At 37.3% G+C, this 21545-nt stretch overlaps 2 protein-coding genes across 2 annotated transcripts in view; one reads left to right on the top strand and one right to left on the bottom strand.

The window, feature by feature from the left end:
• The window catches only part of LOC101565225 (vomeronasal type-2 receptor 116-like), a 25560-nt gene extending 9839 nt beyond the window's left edge, over positions 1 to 15721 (bottom strand). Inside the window, exons 1-3 of the mRNA XM_023716930.1 lie at positions 15618 to 15721; positions 5493 to 5781; positions 4308 to 5114 (exon numbers count right to left, since the gene is read on the bottom strand). Of these exons, the coding sequence (XP_023572698.1) occupies positions 4308 to 5114; positions 5493 to 5781; positions 15618 to 15721 (1200 nt within the window). The remainder of the gene's footprint in view (positions 1 to 4307; positions 5115 to 5492; positions 5782 to 15617) is intronic.
• The window catches only part of LOC101563650 (zinc finger protein 699), a 959136-nt gene that overhangs the window by 767447 nt on the left and 170144 nt on the right, over positions 1 to 21545 (top strand). The gene's annotated exons all lie outside the window — the stretch shown is intronic.

Below are 21545 nucleotides of genomic sequence, written 5' to 3'. Positions count from 1 at the left end.
GGTGTGTGTGTGTGTGGCCAGCTCAGCCCACCAGGGGGCGGGGCTGGCTGGCATGTGGTGCTGGGGGATTGAACCGCGGTCCCTGATGCTTTGCTGAGCTTGTTTTTTAAGTAGGTGCTTTAGACCACTGAGCCATCTCTCCAGCCCCCGATTCTGTTTTCCTAATATGTGAGTTCACAGCTACGAATTTCCCTGAGAACTGCATTCATCGTGTCCCATAAATTCTGATAAGTTGTATTTAATTTTCATTGAGTTCTAGATATTGTTGAATTTCTTGTTCAATTTCATCTGTGACCCATTTGTTGCTGTGTGGAGTGTCATTTAATTTCCATATATTGAGGTTTTTCTGGTTTCTTTTGTAATTTATTTCCAGTTTCATTGCACTGTGGTCAGATAATGTGCATGGGATAATTTCTGTTTCCTTGCATATACTTAAGCATGACCTATGGACCTGTATGTGGTCTATTTTAGAAAATGGCCCATGTGCAGCTGAGGAAATATATATATTCCTCTATGTTTGGGTAGGACACTCTGTATATGTCCACCAAGTCCATTTGTTTCAAACTCTGGTTCAGTTCTGTTATTTCTTTGCTAAAGTTTTGTATAGTTGACCTATCTTTTGGAGATAGGTGATGTTAAGGTCTCAGATTAAGATTGTGGTATCTAATAATAGATTTTTCATGTCCATTGACATTTGCTATATATCGTTGGGTGCTCCTGTGTTTGGTTCATACATATATATGAATGTTACCTCTTCTTCTTGAATTTTCCCCCTAACCAGTATATAGTGGCCTTCTTTATTTCGCTTGATCATTGTTGGTTTGAAGTTGAGACTGTCTGAGAATGGGATTACTACCCTTGCTTTTTTCTGAGGTGCTGGGGCATGTAGTATTGTTTCCCATCCTTTGATACTCAGCCTATGAATACCTTTATGAGTTAAATGCATTTCTTGTATATAGTATATTCTTGGTTTTTGTTTCCTAATCCACTGTGACACTCTATTTCTCCTAATTGGTGAATTGAATCCATTTATATTGATGGTTAGAATTGAGATGCATTGACTTACGATTGACATGTTATTTACCTGTTCTCATTTACCTTTTTCTCCTGTGTTTAATTGCTTGATTTTTACGTTGGTTGCTTCTGATCTCATTCATGTAGTTCTGATCCTTTTAGTCCCTCTCTAGAACATCTTTCAGTAGCCTGTGTAGCATTGGCTTTGTCATCATGAAATTCTTTAGTTGTTCTTTGTCATGGAAGTATTTCACTTCTCCATCAAATTTAAAAGAGAGTTTTTCAGGGTATAGTAGTCTGGGCTGGAATTTGTTTTTATAGATTACTTGGAGTCCTCTACTCCATGCTCTTCTTGCCTTCATGGTTTGCAAAGTGAAGTTGGCCATAATTCTGATGGGTTTTCCTTTGAATGTGATCTGCTTCTTTTCTCTAGAGCCTTTCAGTATATTATTCTTGTGTTGAATTTCTGGGATGATGACTATTATATGTCTCAGTGTGTTTTTCATTGGGTTGAGGTTACTTGGCATTCTGTAGGCTTCAGTTACCTGAATGTCAGATTGTTTCCTCATATGTTGGAAGTATTCTGCTATTACTTCTACCCATAATTTTTAATGTCACTTGTATTGACTCCTTCTTTCTCACTGATGCCTATTAATCTCATTGTTCATCTTTGCATCATTCTGCAGGTGATGGATTATTTTTTCCTGCATCCTAGTTGTTTTTAAGAGAACCTTTCATACCTTTTCACTAGCTGCACCAGCATCTTCAAGATTAGAGACTCTGTCTTCACTTTCACTTAAATGGTTTTGCAAGCTTGTGATTGAGATTTTAAATTCCTCTATATCTTTTTGACTCTGCTTCATGAGATCTATTTCTTACCTGTACTACTCATTTAATAAATCCATCATTTTTCTAAGTTCCTCTAATTTTTATCAATGTCTTCTTTAGGAGCAGTTATAGGAGCTGGCGAGATGGCTCAGTGGTCTGGAGCACCTACTTAGAACAAGTTTAGCCAAAGCAAAGGGACCGCGGTTCAATCCCCCAGCACCACATGCCAGCCAGGGCCGCCCCCTGGTGGGCTGAGCTGGCCACACACACACACACACACACACACACACACACACACACACACACACGGATAAGATAAAAAAAAGAAGCAGTTATAAATTGTTTTACTGCAGTGTTTTTTTTTCAGATTAGTTTTCCTCCCTATGTTTCTGTAGTTGATTCTTGACTTCAGATTCTATGAGTCAGAGAACTCCTTATTTCAGAAAGTTCTGCTCTGAGTTCCTCTGTAACTTTCTGCTCTTGCTTATTTACTATCAATGCTATTAATTCGTACATTTGAGCTGAGCTAGTAGAAAGACTTCCACTCTGAATTCCTCTTTAACTTTCTGCTGTTGATTGTTTATTATCAATGCTAGTAATTCATACATTTGAGCTGAACTAGTGTCTTCTGCACTTGTTTGTTGTGGGCATTGGGTTTCCTACATATTTTTCTGTATTTGATTCTTCTCTGCGGATGTTATTAATTCAGGTTTTTATTTTTCATTTCCAATCTGAATTCCTGTATAACTTTCTACAGCTGTTTCTTTATTTCAGAAGCCATTGATTCACTGATTTCAGCTGTGTGATTCCCCGTTCGTTCTGTGTTAGTGTCCTCTGCACTTGTTATGCTTGGGCATGGGTTCTGAGATTGCATTTTTCTCCTTCTCATTGTCATTTTGTGTAGCACTGTCTTCTGTTCTTTGTTGTATATCTTTGTTGCAGTTAAAACTTTAGCACCTACTGAAGCTCAGGTTCAGATCTACGAAGTTTGGATTTATCCAGTTGTGCCTGGCTTGGGTCTGGCTGCTGTACTCATCTCCTTCCTGCTGCTGCCCTTGCAGGTGAACCTGTTGTGCCCCTCTGGCGAGATGTTCTGCTCCTGAACTAAGTTGGTGTTTCTGTCCCCTACACTCTCTGCAGGGATTGCACCTGCAGGTTTTCACCCCAGGCATCTATGATACGCCTGAGCTGAGTCTGCAGGGGACAAGGAGTAGTAGGGGGGAGAGGCAGCTCTCCCACACACTCACTGTGCATGGGCTAGCACTGGATCTGGGGGTTCCCTGAAAGCGACAGAAATCCCTCCTCGATAAGCAGGTTGAGGTGTACTATGGAGTGTTGGGGGGCGTCCCAAGTGGGTGAAACTGGGTCTCAGCCACACTGCTCCTGGGCTGCAACCAGTCAGTCCCTCTGGTGCAGGGTAGCCAGAGGCTCTCCCTCACACTCACCTGGCCTAGGCTAGTACTGGATCTGGAGATTCCCATAATGAGGCAGTAATTAATACTGGGCAGGTAGGGTTGGGGAGGTCCTGTGGACTGGTGTGGGGCATCCCAAGAGGGTGAAAGAGGGTCTCATCCACACTGCGCCTGGTCTGGGAACAGTAGGCTCAGCCAGCACAGGGTAGCCATAAGCTCTTCCGCACACTCACAGGGTCTGGGCTAGGACTGGATCTGGGGGTTCTGGGAATGTGGCAGAAATCCCTACTGGGCTGGCGGGGTGAGGGAGGTCCTGGGGAGGGGTGTGGGGTGTTCCAAGGGGTTGAATGGGGGTGTCACCCATGCTGTACCTGGGCTGGGTCCAGTAAGTACCACTGGTACAGGATAACTGGAAGCTCTCCCACACACTCACCACAGAGATAGGACTGGTTCTCAGAAAAAAAATTCAAACGTATTTACATAAAGTTTTCATGAATGTTAAAAAGCATTAGTACTGGATATTTTAGTAATTTTGTCTCTCAATGATCCCCACAGTGTGTACTTGCCAAATGAAGTTGTAACTAGTAAAAGAGATGGCAGCCTAAAGTGAGTCATTTATGATAATTTGTATTGTATAGATTTTAAATCAATTCCAATTCAAGAATCACAAAATCTTTTGTTGTCCTTTTAGAAGTTCATAGAAATTATTTAGATTTTATAATAAATATAATTTCTAGGTGGACTCTGCCATCCTTTAGACAAAAGCAATGATCTTGTCTCATATTGATTTTTTTTTATATTAAGACTTTCTTGCGGCCAGGGAGATGGCTGAGTGGAATAAGCACTTCCTTGGAAAGTGCAAGGGCTTAAGTCCAATATCCAGTTTTGAAAAAAAAAAAAAGACTTCCTTGCTAAGTGACCATTTCTATCCTTCCTAGAGTGCTAGTGTAGAGAACATATACTTTGGCATAAAATGTTCTAACCTCTCTGATGAAACACAGATGTAATAATTTAAAGGGTACATTTAATGACATTGTCAAAAAGATGATTTACCTGCCACGGTGAAAACATCATCCCTTCTTGGTTTCCCAAGGATGGTCTTTGTGCTTGTTGGAGAAGCATCTCGTGGAGTGCATGGGCCACAGCATACACAGCGTTGTGTGTATTGTGACTCCAATCGGTCATGGCCGTGTCAAAACGATTCACAGGCAGCCATGTCATAGACGCATTAGGTGTACAGTTATTCAATGAGCAATCAGAATCAGAGAATGAGCAATGGAAATTCTGGAACCAAAACATGGTGAGATACAAGTCTTTTGGGTATTTAGAAGGGTTCGCTTCTTGGACAAAAGTTTGGAAACCAGAAATTTTTTCATGGTGGTTTGACAAAATGAAAGCCCCATGGAACGAATTAAATATGAAATTTTTCCCAGTCATGTCAGCATGCCATTGTGAGTTTGTGACCCAGACTTTGTTCATTACTAAGTAATTCTCTAGTTTGTAATTGACATCATTTAGAAAATCAGTGTCATAATAAATGACTACCACTTTTACTTGTGATATTTCCTTCGTCAGGATAATGTGTTCTTTTGTAAGTGCTATATAGGATACAAGGGCACTTGAGACCATTTTTACAAATGCTACACAGACTTTGTTCCTGTCCATCTCCCCTGTCACATCTAGGAGAAACTGATGACCTTTCTGACCTTCCATAATGACCAGGCCTACCCAAGTCCATCTGAAATGAAGCATCAAGGAGACCATAGCAAGGGCCAACGATGTTTCCTTCGGGGCTACCTGATAGACAGAAGGAAATTGTCCATTGTCTCTTAGCATAGGATCGAAAGAACAAAATGTAACCTAAAAGGAAAGAAAATTGAAATGCATAAAAAGAAGATTGTGATATAAACAACACCCCATGCCTGGAGAATAATGAGTTAAAGAAAGAAAGGGTAGGAGGAGATGTTATTCATCCTATCTCATTTTGTAAGTTGATTCTGACAACAGATGATCATACATATTTTCTTAGGAAATGTTTTTCTTTTCTTCTCTCCTTGTTTTTTGCTGTACACAAGGAAATTGAGAGAAAACCACCAACACTCTGCATTCTCAAGTCTTCAAATCAAACACTTGTAAGGATAAGCTTTAGCTAGGATCCTACTTCTGCCCTGTTCAGGTGTCTCATAATATCATAAACATAGACATGGTTTGATGGTTCCTCATCTCACTAGTCCTCACCTGTGGAAACTTGAAGAGCTCCAGCAGGGTTCCAATTTGAATAGATGTTGCCCACGATGCTCCTGTTAGCACTGCTGTAGATTTTTTCCTTTTCCCACAGGAGTAATTAGGAATCTCATTCTGTCCTGTGAGCAAAACCAGAGAGTTCTCCAGCATCCTCCAGTGACTATAAATGAAATTGTGGAACTCATATCCCAGAGATATGTTGGGTAAAAGATGAGGATTCTTGTTGATCTCTTCTATGGCAAATAGGAAGGCTAGAACATTCTGGTAGCTGTTGGGCATATGCCTGCATAGAGATTACAGAGGTCTTTATGATAAAAACTTATAGTTACATTACAAAGCAGTACACTAGCCTGTGTTCCTCTCTCATATTCATGTTATAGGAACTCAGGTATAAATGGGACATTGCTAGTGTTTTGTTCTGGGTTAAATTGTGGAGGACCACTTGAGCAGCTCTCTTTGAAAGAAGAGCAACTGTCTCTGTTTTGACTGAGCCTCATCTTATTTCCTTGTGTTGATATGGACAGAGCTGGCTAAGACTTGTTTATCCTTTCAATTGGCCATAAGCAATGTATATTGATCTAGCTGAGGTGCTGGTGATAGTCTTTGAAGGTGCCATGTGTATTTCCCTAGTAACCTATACCTGATGCTCTTTAATGTGAGCCAGGTTGAGACAAGATGAAGAGCCAATGCTCTGTGCTGCCAGCTGGAATTGAGCTTCAAGCCAGAGGCTATGACTCCTTGAGCCAGGAAATAGAATATCAAAGCTGAAGCACCAGAGCCCCCAAAATATCAGATACCATCTCAATAGCATAAAACAGATTACTTTCTCTGCATATCCTCTCTGCATACTGCAGAGGTACATGTAGGTCACACACCTAACTCAACTCACAGCAGTCACCTACTTCCTACAATTCTCAGTCATTCCTCCTCTAGCTATTCCTCCACTGAAAAAAACCAGGTGAGGCCCAGGGTCAGTCTCTTTGTCCCTGGAAAGACATCTTCGTTATGGGACTTAGGGCCCGTTGGCTCGTCAATATTATAAATATGTTTTACTGTCTTCACTATTGCCATGGGTTGCACTGGGAGTGGTACATAGGGATTAACTTGGTGGGATTCCAATAATATATCTTTGGGATGCCTAATATTAACTTCTTTGTTTGAGACTAAATCAAGAAAGGGACTCCTACATTAAATGAGAATTTAGGGTTAGATGAGAGTTTGACGGTAGTCTTTTCATGACTAAGACCAGTGCCTCAGAAGATTTTGGGACAGTTGCTTCACTGTCCTATTATGTTAGTACTTATTGGCCAGATGGTCACTGATAAATAGAAAGCTAATTCTTTTCATTCTTTGTGTCAAGACTATTAAATATTGATAATTATTATATTAAACACAAAGTCAGGCCCAATTCCTCATCAGATTAATACTCCTGAAAGCAAGGGTCAGGGGTTCAATCCACAGGCCTGCCCGGCTAGCCTCCCCCCAAGGGGGCACTCTGAGACAGCAATTGAGACTGGACATGTGACAGACACCTGTAATCCCAGCTCTTGTGAGGCTGTAAACAGGAGGAGCACTACTAGTCCAATCTAGTAGTGAGACCCTGAACACCCTGTAGACCCTTTCTTAAAACACAATGAAATAATTAACCATTATATTAAACACAATGTTGGTTTTCTATTTTTGTGCAGCAGGCAGATTTACCCAATATCTTAACTAATATTAAACAACCTGGAAATTAATTCTGTCTTAGGAATAACTGGCCTCCATAAACCCTTGATCTTATAGTTAAACAACACGCAATATAAATGAATGACCATTTTGTATCTGTGTATTCAAAATAGTTAGGTTTGGAGGCATTGGTGGTATAATAGTGAGCATAGTCGCCTTTCAAACTAGTTATGTTAGATATGCATCTGCATTTTCTTGATTCAATGAATACAGAGATTTATTCTAATACTGTTTGTGGACAGAATATTATGTCTGCATCTTGTACAATGAATAACCACTAAGACCAAGACAACCATATGCAATATATTAATTTAATTTGAAACTGTCTCATTGCTATTTATCCCTCAATAAAATAATTTTTAAAAAAGAAAATAATGTTATATGAAACATCTCTGACACATCAAGAAACACATCTGTGGGAACATATGGTACCAGCAGCAAAAGGTTGAAATTGAGTCACCTAGGATGCTTCCTCATCAGTTATGCATCTGCAATTCTAAGCAAGATCAAGGCAGAAGGCGTAATAATTCTGGACTTAAATTTTACTACAAGACTAGTGATAAAAACAACTCAAAATTGGCAAAAACAGACTTGCAGAATAATGAAAAGGAAGATCCAGAAACAACTCCAGTCACACTCAGGCAAGTTATCTCAAACAGGGACTAAATCTCTTTACTGCATGAAAGATAGTTATTCTAATAAGGGATGCTGAGAAAATGGACTATATAGATGCTATACATGAAACTATATCACTATTTCTCAACATGTTTTAAACTATAATGAAAACGGATCAAAGAACTCAACACTAGAAGAACAATCTCCTGCAACACAGAATAGGTAAAATGCTTAAAGACACAGGTATGGGCAAAATTAACTGAGCAAAACCACAGTTGCACAAGCAATATTACAAACAAAGAACAATGTCTGCTTATTAATCAGTACATAGGATATTTAATTTCATATGTACTTAGTAGATAAAAAATACGATGATGGAAAAAATAAAAAGAAAGTGGGATGGAGAAGAAATATACTAGAGAAGTGTTATGTATGTGTATGAATGTATGTGTAAACAATAAATATAGCAAGCATGTGCACTTAAAATTAAACATGAAAAAATTCTTTTTGATTGAGTTTCTTCATAATTTTATTGAGAAATAAATAGCAATACGACAGTTTCAAATCAAACTGGTAGCACACTTCCAATAATTAACACATTGCATACTTCCTTTATACTGGTTGTTTGTAGTACAAGATGCACAAATGATATCCTCTCTACAAACATTATTAGAACAAATCCCTCTATTCCTTGAATTAAGAGAGTATAGCTATGTATCTATCCTAACCATTTTGAAAACACTGACACAAAAAGAACATTCATCTATATCCCCTTATTCTGTTTCTTTCAAGAGTCCAGTAGTCCATAATAGTATTGGGTCTTCCACTTGACTGGCAATGTCACAAGGTGTTAACCTCAGTCCCCTACAGCTCAACATAACAACATAGTTTTATTTCTTGTACATAGTTTTTATACTTTTCTGCTGGATCTTTAAGAACAAGATAAAGCAAGACCAATGTAACATGAATTGTAGCTCTTGGATCTCATAAGGTTAGTCAAATCCCCTCAGGATTTATCCTGAGATTATGTACCTCAGATTGTACATCCTTTGACAGTGCCAGCGATGGGGAAGAGTCATAGCCATTGCTTGTCCAATGTGCTCTCTGTGAAAGAATGTTTTCACTCCATGGGACTCACCTTAGGCACACTCTACATCATCAATTACTTTTCTCTTTGGCCTCATAACGTCCTTGATCTGAAAATTTGGGACACAACTGAGTAACATGATGCTACAGTACAAGTTCTCATGTGTCCTGAGTCTAAACTAAATTTCGAAGGCTAAGACCAATATCTTGGCTTTACGTGTGGGCCTCCTTTTTCTCTAATATTTGGTATGCAAACTTGGGTTGTTAACCCTTCAGAAGACAAGCTCATTGTTACTGCCATAAACCGAGAGTGTTGAGATTAAACCTTATGTTTGTCTGAGTATCAAATATCTTAGTTATATCATGGAACAGGTATTTTTCATCAAGTATTAACAAGTTAAAATTTAATTCCCTACACACTGTTACAAAAATATTAAAATATATTTAAAAAATAAGAATAAAGAATTATGTATGTTTACACATAATTACAGAAATCTAACCATATACAATATTGTTGCCAAACAGTCCCACAACACTACTTTTCCTGTCTCCTGCCTTCTTTCACTATCCGCTTCCTTTTTAAACAATCATCAACACAAGAGATAGCATGGCAGCAACTGAGATGTCATGACAATGAGCATGTATTCAAAAGATGAAAATGACAGGCACTCCAAGCATGAACCTACTGATACAAATTGCCATCTTCAGTGCAGTTGCTTAGTTCATAGGTGTCAGTACATATAGTTAGTCAGGGTGAGAATCTTTCCAATTAACTACTAGATTTGAAAATCTTCTGATTATTCTCAGGATCATTGCTTTACCCATTTTCTACGTGTAACTTTATGGCTAACATGTCATGTTTCCTAACTCTTCTCCTTGCTCACTTTTCATTGCCTAGTCCTCAAGAACTTGCTTTTCATTAAGCTGTATTATAACTTTCTATTTGTATTTCATCTTTTGAATTCTTATACTAGGAAAACTATATGATATTTACACATATGTGTATGGTTTATTTCACTTATGAGTATGTCTTCCACTGACATCCACTTCAATATAAAGTTTCAAGTTTATCATTCTTTATAGCTGAATAATACTCCACTGTATAAAAATACCACATCTTTTCCATCTACTCCTCAGGTGATGGGCATCTTGGTTGTTTCCAAGATTTGGCTATCACAAATTGTGCTGCTATAAACATAGGCATACATATATCCCTATGACATGATGCTTTCAGATACTCTGGAAACATTCCCAGTAGAGCAATAGCTAGTTTAAATGGGATTTCCAGTCCTAGATTTCAAAGGGCTTTCCACACTGACTTCCATAATGGTGGCATGTCTACATTCCCACTAGCAGTCGAGAAGGGTTCCTTTCTCCCCATAGCCTCTCCAACATTTGTTGTTGGGTTGATTTCTTTATGATAGCCATTCTTTCTGAGGAGAGATATTTCAAAGTTGTTTTGATTCACATTTCCCTGATGGCGAGTAATGTGGAGCACTTGTTCATCTATTTATTTGCTTGCTTAATTTCATCCTCTGAGAAGTGTGTTTTCATCTCAGATGCCCATTTCGGACTGGGTCTTTAAATTTTGGGGCTGTAGTGTTCTTTAGTTGTTTATAAATTCTAGAAAGCAAACCTTTGTCTGAGAACTTGTCAAGAATTTTTCCAAATTTGTGGGTTGTCTTTTCACATTGTTGGTAAGTTCTTTGACATGGAAAAACTTCTCAATAAGAAGAGGTCCCACTTGTTAATTCTTTGAAGTGCTTCCCTTGTGATTTGATTTTTGTTCATGAAATCTTTACCTACCCCTATGTTTATAAGAGTTCCTTCTACTCCTCCTTCTCTTCCCGGAGAATTAGTGTTTCTGTTTTAATGTTTAGATCTCTAATCCATTTTGACTTTAGCTTAGTACATGATGATAGACATGGCTCACGTTTTAGCCTTCGGGTTTTTGAGAGCAAGTTTTTCCAGCACCATTTGTCAAAGTAGCTATCTTTCTTCCAATGAGTATGTTTGGCACCTTTGTCAAAGACGAGGTGGCTTCAGTGTCTTCTAATCTATTCCTTTGACCCTCAGGTCTATTTCTTTGCCAGTATGATGCTAATTTTATCACAGTAGTGTTGTACTATAATTTCAAGTCTTGAATTGTAATGCCTACTGCGTTGTCTTTGTCAGCGAGGATTGCCTTTACTATTCTAGGTTTTTTCTGGTTCCAAATAAAATTTGGGAATGATTTCTCTACCTCTCTGAGGTATGTTAGTGTTAGTTTGATAGGGACTGGATTAAATCTGTATAGAAATTTGAGGAGTATGGCCATCTTCACGATGATGGTTCTTCCCATTCAGGAGCATGGAATATATTTCCATTTTATGAAATACTATACAATCACTTTTTTGACAGTACTGTAATTCTCTTTGAAAGGTCTTTGACTTCTTTAGTTAGATTAATTCCAAGGTATTTCATTCCTCTCGGTGCTATGGTAAAAGGTATGATTTCTATAATTTCCCTCTGAGTGTGTTTGTTGTCTGTGTAGAGGAATGCTATTGACTTTTGGGTATTGACTTTATCCTGCTATGCTACTGAATTTCTGCATTACTTCTCGTAGCTTCTTGGTGGAGTTTTTTTGGTATTCCAACTAAAGTATCATGTCATCTGCAAATAAAGATAATTTAACTTCTTCTTTACCTATTCTCATTCTTTTTATTTCTTTCTCTTGGCTAATAGCTTTAGCCAATGATTCCAAAACTATATTGAATAGGAGGGGTGATAGAGGACATTCTTGTCTTGTACTAGATCAAAGAGTAAAGATTTCAGTTTTTCCCCATTTAAAAATATGGTAGGTGTTGGGTTTTCATAAATGGCTTTTACCAGATTGAGTAGAACCCATCTATTCCAATTTTCTGTAGAACTTCGAATATGAATCAGTATTGGACTTTTTCAAAAGCCTCTTCTGTATCAATTGAGATGATCATGTGGATTTCAATTTTTGCTCTAATGATATAGTGTATTACATTTATAGATTTTCGAATATTGAACCATTGTTACATTCCTATGATGAATCCCACCTGGTAATGGTGTATGATCTTCTTGATGATTTGCTGTATTATATTTGCTAGAATTTTTTTAAGAATTTTTGCATCTATGTTGATGAGGGAGATTGGCCTGCTGTTCTCTTTCTTAGTTGTATCTTTCCATTGTTTTGTTATGAGTACAATACTTGCCTCCAGGAATGACTTTCAGAGGAATAATACCTTTTCCATTTCATTGAAGAGTTTGAGGAGTACAGGGATGACATCTTCTGTAAATTTCTTGTAGAATTCAACTGTGACTCTATCAGGAGCAGGAATTTTCTTTGTCGGTAGGTTTCTTATTACACCTCATACTTCATTGGCTGTTATTGTGCTATTGAACGTGGTTATATCTTGTCCTTTCAGTTTTTGCAATTTGTACATTTCTAGGAATCTGTCCATTTCTTCTATGTCTTCTATTCTGTGAGAGTAAAGACTCTCAAAGTAGCTATTAATAATCTGAATTTTTACTGGGTCTGTGTTCATTATACACCTTTCATTCCTTATTACTTGTATTTGAATTTTTTTCTTTCCTCTTTTTGATGCGGTTAGCTAGGGGCTTATCAATTTTATTTAATCTTTCAAAGAATCAGCTTTTCATTAGTTAATACTTTGAGCTGTTTTCCTCATCACAAATGAATTAATTTCTGCTCTAATCTTTATGATTTCTTCCTGACTTTGGGTCTGGGTTAGTTTTGTACTTCCTTTTGTAGTTGTTGGAGGTGCAGCATTAGGATGTTTATTTGTTCTCGTTCTCTTTCCTAATATGTGAGGCCACAGATATTTTTTTAAGGTTTATTTATTTGTGCATGTGTGTGTGTGTGTGTGGCCAGCTCAGCCCACCAGGGGGCGGGGCTGGCTGGCATGTGGTGCTGGGGGATTGAACCGCGGTCCCTGAGCTTTGCTAAGCTTGTTCTACATAGGTGCTTTAGACCACTGAGCCATCTCACCAGCCCCAGGCCACAGATATTAACTTCCCTCTGAGAACTGCTTTCATCGTATCCCACAAATTCCGTAAGTTTTGCTTAAATTTTCATTGATTTGTAGATATTGATTAATTTCTTCTTTAATATCATCTGTGACTCATTGATTTCTGATTAGAGTGCTGTTTAATTTCCATGTATTTAGAGTTTTTCTGGTTTCTTTTGTCATTTATTACCAGGTTCGTTGAACTGTCATCAGATAATATGCATGGGAAAATTTTTGTTTTCTTGCATATACTTAAGCATGACCTAGGGACCAGTATGTGGTCTATTTTACAAAATGACCTATGTGCAGCTGAGAAAAATGAGTATTCAGCATACATATATATGAGTGTTACCTCTTCCTCTTGAACTTTTTCCCTAACCACTATATAGTGGCCTTCTTTATGTCGCTTGATCATTGTTGGTTTGAAATTGAGACTGTCTGACAATAGGATTACTACCCCTGCATTTTTCTGAGGTGCTGGGGCATGTAGTATTGTTTCCCATCCTTTGATACTCAGCCTATGAAGGCCTTTATTAGTTAAATGTGTTTCTTGTATATAGCATATTGTTGGTTTATGTTTCCTAATCCAATTGGCAGTCTACTTCTCTTAATTGGTGAATGGAGTCCATTTACATTGATTGTTATATTTGACAGGTATTGACTTACGATTGATATGTTATTTTCCTGTTGATGTTTACTCCTTTTTGTCTTGTACTCAACTGTTGTCCTCTTTATTTGCTTGTCTCTCACCTCATTTGTGGAGTTCTGATCATTTTGGTCCCTTCTGGAACATCTTTCAGTAGCCTGTGTAGGGTTGGCTTTGTCATCATGAAATTCTTTAGTTGTTCTTGGTAATGGAAGTATTTCACTTCTCCATCAAAATTGAAAGAGAGTTTTGCAGGGTATAGTGGTCTGGACTTGAATTTTTTCGTAGAACACTTAAAGTACTCAGCTCCATGTTCTTACCTTCATGGTTTGTGAAGAGAAGACGACTGAAATTCTGAGAGGTTTTCCTTTGAATGTGATCTTCTTCTTTTCTCTAGCGGTTTTCAGTATATTATTGTTTTGCTAGATTTGTGGGTCCTTGACTATTATATGTCTTGATGAGTTTTTAATTGGGTTGAGGTTACTTGGTGTTCTGCATGCTTCAGTTATCTGAATGTCAGATTGTTTTCTCATATTTGGGAAGTTTTCTGCTATTACTTCTGCCCATTTTTTTAATGTCATTTGTATTGACACCTACTTTCTCATTGATACCAATTAGTCTCACATTGTTCATCTATGCATTGTCTTGCAAGTGATAAATTATTTTTTCCTGCATCCAAGTTGTTTTTAAGAGATCCTTTCTTATCTTTTCACTAGCTGGACCAGCACCTTCAAGATCTGAAACTCTGACTTCACTTTCACTCAAACAGGCTTGCAAGCTTGTGATTGAAACTTTAAATTCTGCTATACATCTTTAACTCTTCTTCATGTGATCCAATTCCTTCCTGTATTGCTCATTCAAGAAATCCGTCATTTTGGGCTGGTGAGATGGCTCATTGGTCTAAAGCACCTACTTAGAACAAGCTTGGCAAAGCACAGGGACCGTGGTTCAATCCCCCAGCACCACATGCCAGCCAGCCCCGCCCCCTGGTGGGCTGAGCTGGACACGCACGCACACACACACGCATAAATAAATAAATAAATAATTTTTTTTAAAAAGGAAGAAAGAAATCCATCATTTTTCTAATCTCCTCTATTTTTTATGGATATCTTCTTTAGAAGCAGTTACTACTGCTTTAACTACAGAGTATTTTTCAGATTGGATTTCAGCCCTATGTTTCTGTATTTGATTCTTTACTTGAGATGCTATGAGTTCAGTGAATTCTTTTTTTATTTAAGAAAAGAATTTTGGTCTCATTTGCTCAATAACTGTCTGCTGTTGCTTATTTACTTTCGATGCTATGAATTCATACATTTGAGCTGAGCTAGTGTCCTCTGCAGTTGTTCTGGGTGGGCATTGGGTTTCCTCCATATGTTTCCGCATTTGATTCTTTACTAGAGTTGCTATTAACTCAGGGATTTCTTTTTTCATTTCCAATCTGTTTTCTTCTATACCTTTCAGCAGTCATTTCTTTATTTCAAAAGTTGTCGATTCATTTATTTCAGCTGTGTGGTTCCCAATTTGTTCTGTTAGTGCCCTCTGCACTAGTTATGTGTGGGCTTGGGGAATGAGATTGCATTTGTCTCCTTCTCTTTGTAATTTTGTGTAGCACTATCTTCTGAAGTTTGTTGTTTAGCTTTGGTGCAGTTATAACCTTATCACCTAATTCAGGTACAGATCTACAAAGTTTGGATTTATCCTGATGTGCCTGCCTTGGGTCTGGCTGCTGCACTCATCTCCTTCCTGCTGCTGCCCTTGGGAGTGAACCTGTTGTGCCCCTCTGACAATATGTTCTCCTCCTGGACTAGCTGGGTGGTTCTGTCACCTACTCTCTCTGCAGGGACTACAGCTGCAGAGTTTCACCCCAGACCAGTATACCAGGCCTAAGCTGAGTCTGAAGTGGTCAAGGTGGAATAAAGGGGAGAGGAAGCTCTCCCACAAACTTACTTGACCTGGGATAGGGCTCGATCTGTGGATTCCAAAAACATTGCAGAAGTTCTCACTCACAAGGCAGAAGGGGGGGGGGTACTGCGGAGTGATGGGAGTGGTATTGCAATGGGGTCAAAGAGGGTCTCACCCAAGCTGCTCCTGGGCTTGGACCTGACCGTCATGCTTGTGAACTGTAGCTGGAAGTTCTCCAACACATTCACTGGGCCTGGGCTTGGGCTGGAATTGGGGGTCCCGAGAATGGTGCAGAAGTTCTCACTCAGTGGGTGTAGGAAGAAGAGAGGACTTTGAAGTGATGAAGGAGTTCCAAAGGGGATGGAAGAAGGTCTCAACCACGCTGCTCCTGGGCTTGGACAGGACCGGTCCCGCCGGGGCAAGGCAGCCAGACTCCTTTTGGATTTTGATTTTGAATATATAATTTAGAAAATTACTAAGTGACTGAAGTTAAAAAATTGAAACTTTAATTATACAAACATAGCTACTGTGCTCAACAAAGTAGAAAGAGAATGTCCAATGTGATCTTAGCCTAAGTGCTTGGAAGATAGCTCAGCAGTATAAGCGCCTGCCTGGCACAACCAAGTTCCCAAGTTTGATCCCTGGTGTCACCAAAAAAAAAAAAAAAAAAAAAAAAGCTAAGTCTAAGTGAATTTCCAGGTCACTTCTAAAATAACATAATAGAATTTGGTCGTGGTGGTACATACCTCTAATCCTAGCTCAGGATCAGGTGGTGAAGGAGACCAATTGCAAATTCAAATCAGCTTGGACAGCTTAATACTCAGCATGTCTCTGTCTCAAAATTTAAACAATTAAATCAGGATAATGATCTAGCTCAGCACAAACGCCTGATTTTCAATGCCCGCTCCTGAAAAAATATGCACTCCTCTAATTCCTTAATGGAAAGTGGATACATGAAATACAATATATGTTTTATGTAGAATTCACATGAGGTAGCTGTAACTAGTCAAAAAGTTTTTGAACAAAGAATTGTTCCAACTGCAGGTGACGTAGCTCAGTGGTGCATCACCTGCCTGCAAAAAGTAAAGTCCTGTCTTCCATTCCCTGTATCTGACAAAAGACAGAGAGAGACACAGACAGAGAGAACGAGCTAGCACACACACACACATACATACAGACAGACAGACAGACACACACACACACACACACACACACACACACACACTGACAGACAGACCAAGACAGACAAACAGAGAAATAGCCAGAGACAGACAAACAGAAAGACTGAGACCAAGAGACCAAGAGAGGAAAGTATTCCAAATACTGCACTAAAAATATTCATACTTTTAAAAATCCTCAAATTTCTGCAAGAAGAAAAACATTATGCTTATTCGAGTACAGACAGGATGACGGGGTTTGATACTACCAGGCAACTAATATGAAATATTAACATCAATATTATTATTTGAATGAAACTGAAACAAAATGTAGGGTTTTTTTACTTTTTATATCCATATGAAACAAGACAAGAGATATAAGATATTTTACCCTGTCTGACTTGATCACTGGATAATGTACACGTAGCACTACATCCCAGAAAAGTACAAAATTAGTATTTGATAACTAAAGAAGAAACAAGATAAAACAAAACAAAATGTAAATCCTTTGAATTCATGAACTTTGGTCTCACTTAAAGTATCAACAAGTCATAAGGAGAAGTGGTTGGGGGGAGTGTGCACAAGTTCACTCTCCTTCCTGGGGAGCATTGTACAGGAAAAATTGCCTCACATTCATACACATACTGTGATAAGAAAACTAGTGGAAGCCTTCCAATTGATGAGGTGTGATCTCTTTACATATTGTGGGATGGAGCTTCATTTGTGATATATTCAAGTGTATGTTATTATACTCATTTTTTCTGGTTAGAGGATAAGAAACCAATGAAGAGTTTCCTTGATGGGTCCACGACAATCCGAAACACAAGGTTCCAGTCCTGTTCTCCAGTGCAGTCTTGTATAGCACTAACTTATGCTAGCAGCAATATGTGTTATTGTACCCAGAACACCATCTACCAGGATAGCTTCCCTTACCTCTGTGTCCAGAGGGTTTTACCGTTTTGTTGGCAGTGGTTGTGGTTGTGGTTGTGGCAGTTTTGGGAACCTTGGTTGTACAGACCTTTGGATTAAATACACAACACACACAAGTTTCTCCTGAGCTGGCAGAAAAATATTGAACCTTCAGCATTTGCATATTGATTACTTTTTTTGTTGTTGTTAGTATGTTTTTTTAATATTCTTAAGCATCTGCATACAAAGAGCATTTTGAATAAAAGAAGGATAAAAGCAACATTTCTGTCATCATCAGATTCACTTAGTATCATTCTATAGAGTTTTGAAACTATAAAATAAATATTCAAAAGAATATCAAGGAAAAAGCAATTGTCTGGAAAAACAAACACTGACATTAAATAGGAGAGAGTATTGTTCACTCTAAAAGTATATATAAAAAATTAGAAAAATCAATACCATGACCAAAAGGTGTGAGACCCAAACTAAAGTGTGAATATGCGAGAATTGTCAAATCGCCAATGTAAGATTGCTAACTTAAAGATTTTGGTGAACATGTATATAGCATAATAGCAATTAATAAACTGTATGATGCTCTTATGAAATAGGAAAAAATGCTAAGATTGAAAGAGGAACAAAGGAGGAGCAAGGGTGAGACAAAGGGAAGGAAAAGGGAAGAAAGAGAATATAAGAAAAATGGAGAAAAATCTTTTGCAACTGAGGGGGACAGAGTGGAAGGGAAGGCAGGGAAATGGTAAAAAGAAAAAAACAAAACGTACTTTAAAGACTTCTCCAAATATAACTTCTCTAACAGCAATGGAACACTCATCTCTGACAAAAGAAAACCAAAAGGGGGATATAAATAAAGGACTGTTTTGTAGTGAAAAAAATATGTATGTATATGCAACATAGTTAGGAAGGATATACAGCTACTCTGTCTTAGTACAATGAGAAGAACGGTTTGTACTAATGTTTGGACAAGATTTCATGTCTGCATCTTTTTCTCGGAATAACTCCTACAAAGACAACAATATGCAACGTATTAATTATTCTAAACATCCTACTAAGCTGTTTTGAAACTGTTTCATTGACATTTTATCTTTTTTTCTCATTAAAATGAATAACAATTTTTTTTAAAATATCGTGGACAGGTACAAATTGCTATGATGTATGTGATCATCATGTGTATCTATAATATAACAATAAAATTAATTTTAAAAAGGTAACATAGAATATGTAACAAAAGCATAATGTTCTAGTGAGGACATAAAAGCATTAACGAAAATATGTCACACTGAACACCCTCAAAGTTCTGTTGTAATTGCCATGATTATAATTAAAAATAGAAAGAGTTTATCTTATGACAAAACCATAGACTATAAAAATTAATACTTTTAAGGGCCAGTTAGATAGCTCAGCAGACTAAGCAACTGCTATGGAAGACTCAGGGTCCATATTCCATCACAGTCCAACATGCTACACGGGCCCTGCTCCTGGAGTGTACTAAGCCCACGATTAAGTCTGGGAGTAGTAGCACATTCCTGCAATCCCAGCACTGGGGAGGGTGACAACAGAAGGAGCACTATGGGTCTGAGCTGTGCATTGAGACTCTGAAAAAGTACATAAAAATAAAATAAAAGAATGAATCACTTTTAGAAGTGATTCAGAGGAATCATAAAGACAGAGTTTGGAAAAAATAAACAGTAAAATTATATGGAAAATAGAGAAATAGTAATGCAACAAAATGGGAATAAAAGAGAAATAAACTATGTGGAGTTTATTATTAATTTACATATGGATGTACATCTATGCTGCTTATATCACAGATTTCATACTGCAAATTGCAAATAAATGTGATCATCATGTGTATCTCCATAAAAATAAAATTAAATGATTTTATTTTTATGGAGAAGAATTTTGAAAAATATAACCGTATTCACTGCTAAATAAACGGAAGAGGTACTAAATAATTTTTGAATTAATATATACTTATTTATACAGTTATATATTGGGATGCCTAGTAAAGAGAACAGAGATGCAAAAGATGAGTAAATTTTCTGCTACTCTTCAAAATAAAATTAAAAATAAAGTTTTGTGTTTATTCCAGCTTAAAAAGGATACAGTTTATGGAAATTATTCACATGCGCTAGTGAATCTTATTAAAAATATAGCATACAGTCAACCAACTTAATCTTTACTAAATATGCAAAATATTATTAGAAGTAATGGAAAGCTTATACTAAGGAACACAAATTATGAAGAATAAGCCATCAAATAAAATATTTTTAAGGAATACATGAAATATAATCACTCCAATTATCAAAAATAATGCAAATATAGCAACATCATATCAATTGCAAGCATCAAGTTCGGGCACTCGATTGAGATACAGATTAAGGAAAAAATATTCCCCTGAATGACAGCAAAAGTGTCCATTTTTATGATTCTAGATGGCTGTCTGATAATGAAAATAAAAGTATTTTCAAATATAGCTTTAGGCCCCAGTAATTTCATTCTCAGAATTCACTTGCGTTAGTCAGAAATCATGCATCTGTGTATTTGGGTACTGAAGTCTAAAATCACGCAAACATCTATTTATTAACTTTCTTATTACCGGGACATGAGATAAGAAATATATTAGAAATTGAGGAAGTTTCCAACCATGGTAAGAGGTGAACTTTCCAACTTTACATGATATGATTTCTTTTCAAAGATAATGATTAAACATTATTAAATATTTATTGATGAGAATGTATACTTGACAATCAATTTTAGTATGCTTTTTATCACCATCTATTACTTTTATTTATCACTCACCATTTAAAGAATTTCAAACATATTTTCTTTTTTTAAATTTTATTGAAAAACAAATAGCAATGAGACAGTTTGCAAAATGATTAGTAGGATAGTTTCAATAATTAATAGATTGAAATTGTTGTCTTAGTAGTGGTTATTCATAGTAGAAGAGGCAGACATGATATCCTGCCCAAATACTCTTAGTACAAATCTATCTTCTCAATGAATTAAGAGAAACTAGCTGTGTATCGATCCTATCTTGTATATAAAGATACAAAAATGTCCTTCATTTGTATCCACTTTTTCTGCTTAGTTTTGTCACAGAGGCATATGCAATTGCCATTTCAATATTGTATGGGCTGGAATTCACCAAACTAATCCAATATAGTCCAGTCATCCATAATAGTAGTGGATTATTTCTAGGACTTGCAGTGTCAGAGGTTGTTGATGGAAGAATTTTCTTGAATCTATTGATGTGTACGTTAACATAAATGTCACATGTTTATGGAACAAAAATGTTTGCAGTAGCATAGCAACAGTACATCTTATTTCAAATTGAACTCCTATATGTGGGGACAGAAAAACCTAAGATATGATTGTGACTATTTTAATTATTAGAGCTACAGCATTTCTAAATACATGGGCCATCTGCTCCTGCAAAATCTAAAGCTTCTTTTTTTTTTCACTATACTGGCAAAGTACAGCGAAAAATATGTGAATTTTTAAAACTTTATTTTCCTTCTTTTGGTTTCAGGAAAGAGAAAAGCATTTCTTATATTTCCTTTAGAATTGCTCTGAGTGCTTAAGTCAGCAAGAAAAAAAAAGCTGTTGGAATTGTAAAGATGACCTTTAATATTTTATTTATTTATTTATTTATTTGTCTATCTATTTATTTATTTATTTATTTGGTACAGGGTCTCACTATGCAGCTTGGACCCATACTGATCCACCTAGCTCAGCCTACCCAGTGCTAGGATGACAGGCATGTACCCCACGCCTGGTTTCAGTTCATGGCCCAGAATGCCCTGGATTCCAGAGCTACTTGGCATGGGGTACTGGGGATCAAAACCGGGCCCTTTGGGAGTATGGCCATCTTCACAATGTTGGTTCTTCCTATCCAGGAGCATGGGATATCTTTCCATTTTGTGAAATCCTCTAGGATCTCTTTTTT

The sequence above is a fragment of the Octodon degus genome, unplaced genomic scaffold (genome assembly GCF_000260255.1).
Source record: "Octodon degus isolate 3935 unplaced genomic scaffold, OctDeg1.0 scaffold00050, whole genome shotgun sequence".
NCBI lineage: Eukaryota > Metazoa > Chordata > Mammalia > Rodentia > Octodontidae > Octodon > Octodon degus.
Note: the sequence above shows the minus strand (reverse complement) of the source record. Positions and strands in the feature narration are given on the sequence as shown.